We start from the raw sequence: 3,798 nt of genomic DNA on the forward strand, positions 1-3,798 counted from the left end.
TTCTTTAATGGCCGTAAAATTGAGAATTTGGTTAAATGATCTTGATAATGTAGAATAAATTTATAATCTTCAAAACGTTCTTTCTGCATATCTATCAAATCAATCTGACCTCTAGATCCATAACTGCTAGATAGTAGAGGTTTAACAACCTCTGCCTTCCTTGTACGTCGACGACGTTTTAGTTGACATGTTTCACATAATGAAATAAAGAGTTTAATTTGTTTTAAGGTTATATTGGCAATTTTTTTCTTCAATTCTACATAAGTTCTTTTCTCCCCTCCATGTCCAATAGTAAGATGTGAATCTTTAATATTATCATAAATTTCACAGACACTAACAAAAACTTTTTCTTGCCCATTTTTCAAATATTTAGTTATTAATTTCTTAACACCATATTTGTAAATTACATCGTATCGGCGAATAAGAGCATACTCTTGAGGCGTCTTTGTAGTAATTTTATTCTTGGCTGCTTCAATTATTTCTATATATTGTTTCAATTTTGTATCAGTAAAAAATAACCGTTTATTACAAAATTTTTGTGCAAATAATTTTTCTTCAAATAATTTTCTGTTGATTTCACTTGTACTTGTATTTGCTGGTGTATCAGGATCTTCATTGTCGTCGCTGTCACTATTTAACATTGTTGTCTGTCTGTCAAATAGTTTGGTTAACACACCCCAACCCAATAATCGATCTATCCGTGGGCAGTCTAATGGGAAGTGTGGTGCTACTTCATGTTGGGGAGGGGTATATATAGTTGGTGGGTATGAATAATTGGCAACTCCTTTTTCCCATTTGAAGGAAGCAAACTACATGTTACCTAGTTTTTAAAAGGTAAAGGTTGTTAAAGACAAGGTCGTTGTTTGAGGGAAGTAGCGTAACCCTCACCACCTTCCTCCTCTCACCTGCCTCTGTATCCCCCAAGTAAAAAGAAAATATTCTAAGAGAAAATATTCTTAAGTAATATGGATGTATGTTGTGGAAAACCTAATGAGTTTATAATTGGTATTTTACATTTAGTTTGGAGTGCATAATGTTTTGTTTTGCATTTTGTTTTACACCATAGACTGGATTAGGTAAGTCAGTCTTTTGTACCACCATTCAAAATTTCCTGTTAATTTAAATACTAAATATTTTTAACATTTTAATAATAATAAAATTAATTACAATCACAATCAGTTCGTTCACATTATAAAAATCACACGAATACGAAAAAGATAAAGGTTAAATAATACGTTAAAGGTTACTTATTATAACGAAATATTTTATAATTAATTAACACTCCCACACAAAAACCCAATAATATTAAACGGATGGTTCATTTTTTTAATAAAGTCTGAAAGATACCAATTTTCGTTTAAAAAAAAAGTAACTGTTTAGATAATAATAAAATTAATACACAAATACGAAAAAGATAATTAGCCCCACCACCAGTCAAAATTTCCTGTTATTTGAACTTTCTTTGTAACATGTGGGGCAGGAATTTAAGTAATGCAGTCTGGTAGAATTGCCTGAGGGTAAAATATATTCAACAAAGGACACCGATAAATTACTATCTCTTAAGAATTCGGCAGCAGTCATTATCCTGAATAAAGTAAATACTCCTCCTCCCACCCCACTGAATTTTTTTTGCCTCATTGTAAATTAGACGACAAAATAAGTATATATAAAAATTAATTTCGTTTATATTGATTTTAAATTATTACAAAAGCATTAGTTACCAGATTTTAAATGTTATTATGTGGGGATTGAAACCGAGTGTGCTGTATTCCCGTCCACCTCACTGCTGCTGTAACACCATCTTCAGTATCAGTATCATGCCTTCCACCGTCAGAAGTGTCCTACGGTTCAAGAAGCTGTCAGGGAATGCTTTAATTCCCAGTAAAGGTTCAAAACTGGCCGCCGGGTTTGACTTGAGCAGGTAGGGGTGAACCACCATTGTTGATCTTATGTCCATTTTCTTCAGTTGCTGTGATGATTATTGATGTACTGTACTTTACTGTAGGCTGTTTTTCATTTTAATTCTTGGCTTTTGGCATCATGTGTGTACCACTGTTATTTTTCAATAAGACAGTCTGCTCTGATTTGGTGGATTATTTGAATGTTAATTTAGTTATTTTAACTTTAACTACGGGAATGAATATTTAAAGAGTGGCAACTTATTTCCCTTTTTCAGTGCGTATGATATAGTAATTGCAGGCCAGGGCAAAGCTCTCATCAAGACGGACATACAGGTAGAGTTACCAGAAGATTGTTATGGCAGGGTGGCACCACGATCTGGTCTTTCCTGGAAGAATCACATTGATGTTGGAGGTTAATGTCTATTTTTGGTTTAATTCATATATTAAGCTAGCTAATTTTGAAACTAAATATTACAAAATTTACCTTGTTTGTGTTTACTATAGGAAAGTCAAGTATACCTGTATGTATGTACTTTTAATTTCCATTTAGTAAATGAAGTTTGTGGAAATTATTGGCTTGATTTAACTCTGTCATGGCCAGTGCCTTACATGTCTCAAGAGGTTGGGTATGTTTCTTAATCTCACTTCTTGCTTTCTCATTATCATCATTTACGTTAAATTCTTGAGGTTAGATACACGTTTATTTGAGGCTACCCTTTCAGCCGGTGTTATTGACCGAGACTACCAGGGAAATGTTGGCGTTGTTCTCTTCAACCACGCCAAGACTGATTTTGAAGTAAAAAAGGGTGACCGAGTAGCTCAGCTCATATGTGAAAAAATCGTGTATCCAGATATAGAGGAAGTTGAGGTTTGTGTCAGTTTATCTTCTTTTTCTGTGTCTTGAGTCCAATATTTTAATAACCAGCCTTAAAGGTCTTAACAGTAACAAAGAATATACTGTACTGGTCAACATTAAATGGCCAATAAATTGATAGTGGTAGATCACCAAATACACATGCGAGTTAATGTTGTGTTAAATTCCCGTTGCTTGTTTACAAAGGCAATCAGCAGATTTACAGATTTTAAGAAGTATTATTGTATAATAGATGTTGAAACACATATACTGTACTCTAATTGCATTAATTCTTATGGGGGACAATTCCTCATTATGAAATGTTTGATAGGGACTGAGTATTTGAAAAAAAATAAGTTATAGAAATATATGTAATTAAATACAAAATAAGAGTATTAGGGACGGGAGTTGAAAAGGTTTACTTACTAAGCAACCAAGAAATATACAGTGTTCTGTAGAGCTAAGGCCTAGACTTTGGGATGGTGCAGTGGGGTTGTCAAGCATGGAGATCCAAGGTACTAATGATTATCCATTTTTCAGGAATTCGTGGACACAGAACGAGGTGCTGATGGTTTTGGATCAACTGGAATGAAGTAGAAAATCCATCCAGAAAATTTTATTAGAAAAAAAATGTTTTTGTTTATAAATGATTTTATATATATTTTGCTCACATATATTTTACAAAATGATTGGTGTCTAGATTCAATAATAGAGTTCAAAACTTTACAAAAAGACATATTGTTTTTGAAAAGGTTTTGCAAAACGACGATAAAATCAAAATTTCGAAAAAATTTTAATTTTAGATTTCACACAACATGGATGGAAAGAAATGATGCATTTACAGAATGTCTAATGAATATTATTTTTGATAAATTTATTCAATTAGAATTATGTGTATATACACAGTATAATAAATATGTGAATATACATATTAAAATTTTAGCAAAACAAGGAAATGAAATATTTGCTCCTTTTTATAGTGAATTACTACTATGTCAAAGTAAAAAATATTCTCTTTTTTCCGGAGACATTTTTATAACATGT

At 32.1% G+C, this 3,798-nt stretch overlaps 1 protein-coding gene across 1 annotated transcript; it reads left to right on the top strand.

The window, feature by feature from the left end:
- Window positions 1-2,150: 2,150 nt before the first annotated feature.
- LOC121866089 (deoxyuridine 5'-triphosphate nucleotidohydrolase-like) lies at window positions 2,151-3,378 on the top strand (the record flags this gene model as incomplete). The annotated part of the gene is made up of 3 exons (XM_042365687.1): window positions 2,151-2,313; window positions 2,624-2,769; window positions 3,295-3,378. Coding segments are annotated over 3 exons (366 nt in total), but the record flags the coding sequence as incomplete, so codon positions are not given.
- Window positions 3,379-3,798: the final 420 nt, after the last annotated feature.

Source organism: Homarus americanus, unplaced genomic scaffold (genome assembly GCF_018991925.1).
Source record: "Homarus americanus isolate GMGI-L3 unplaced genomic scaffold, GMGI_Hamer_2.0 scaffold52834, whole genome shotgun sequence".
NCBI lineage: Eukaryota > Metazoa > Arthropoda > Malacostraca > Decapoda > Nephropidae > Homarus > Homarus americanus.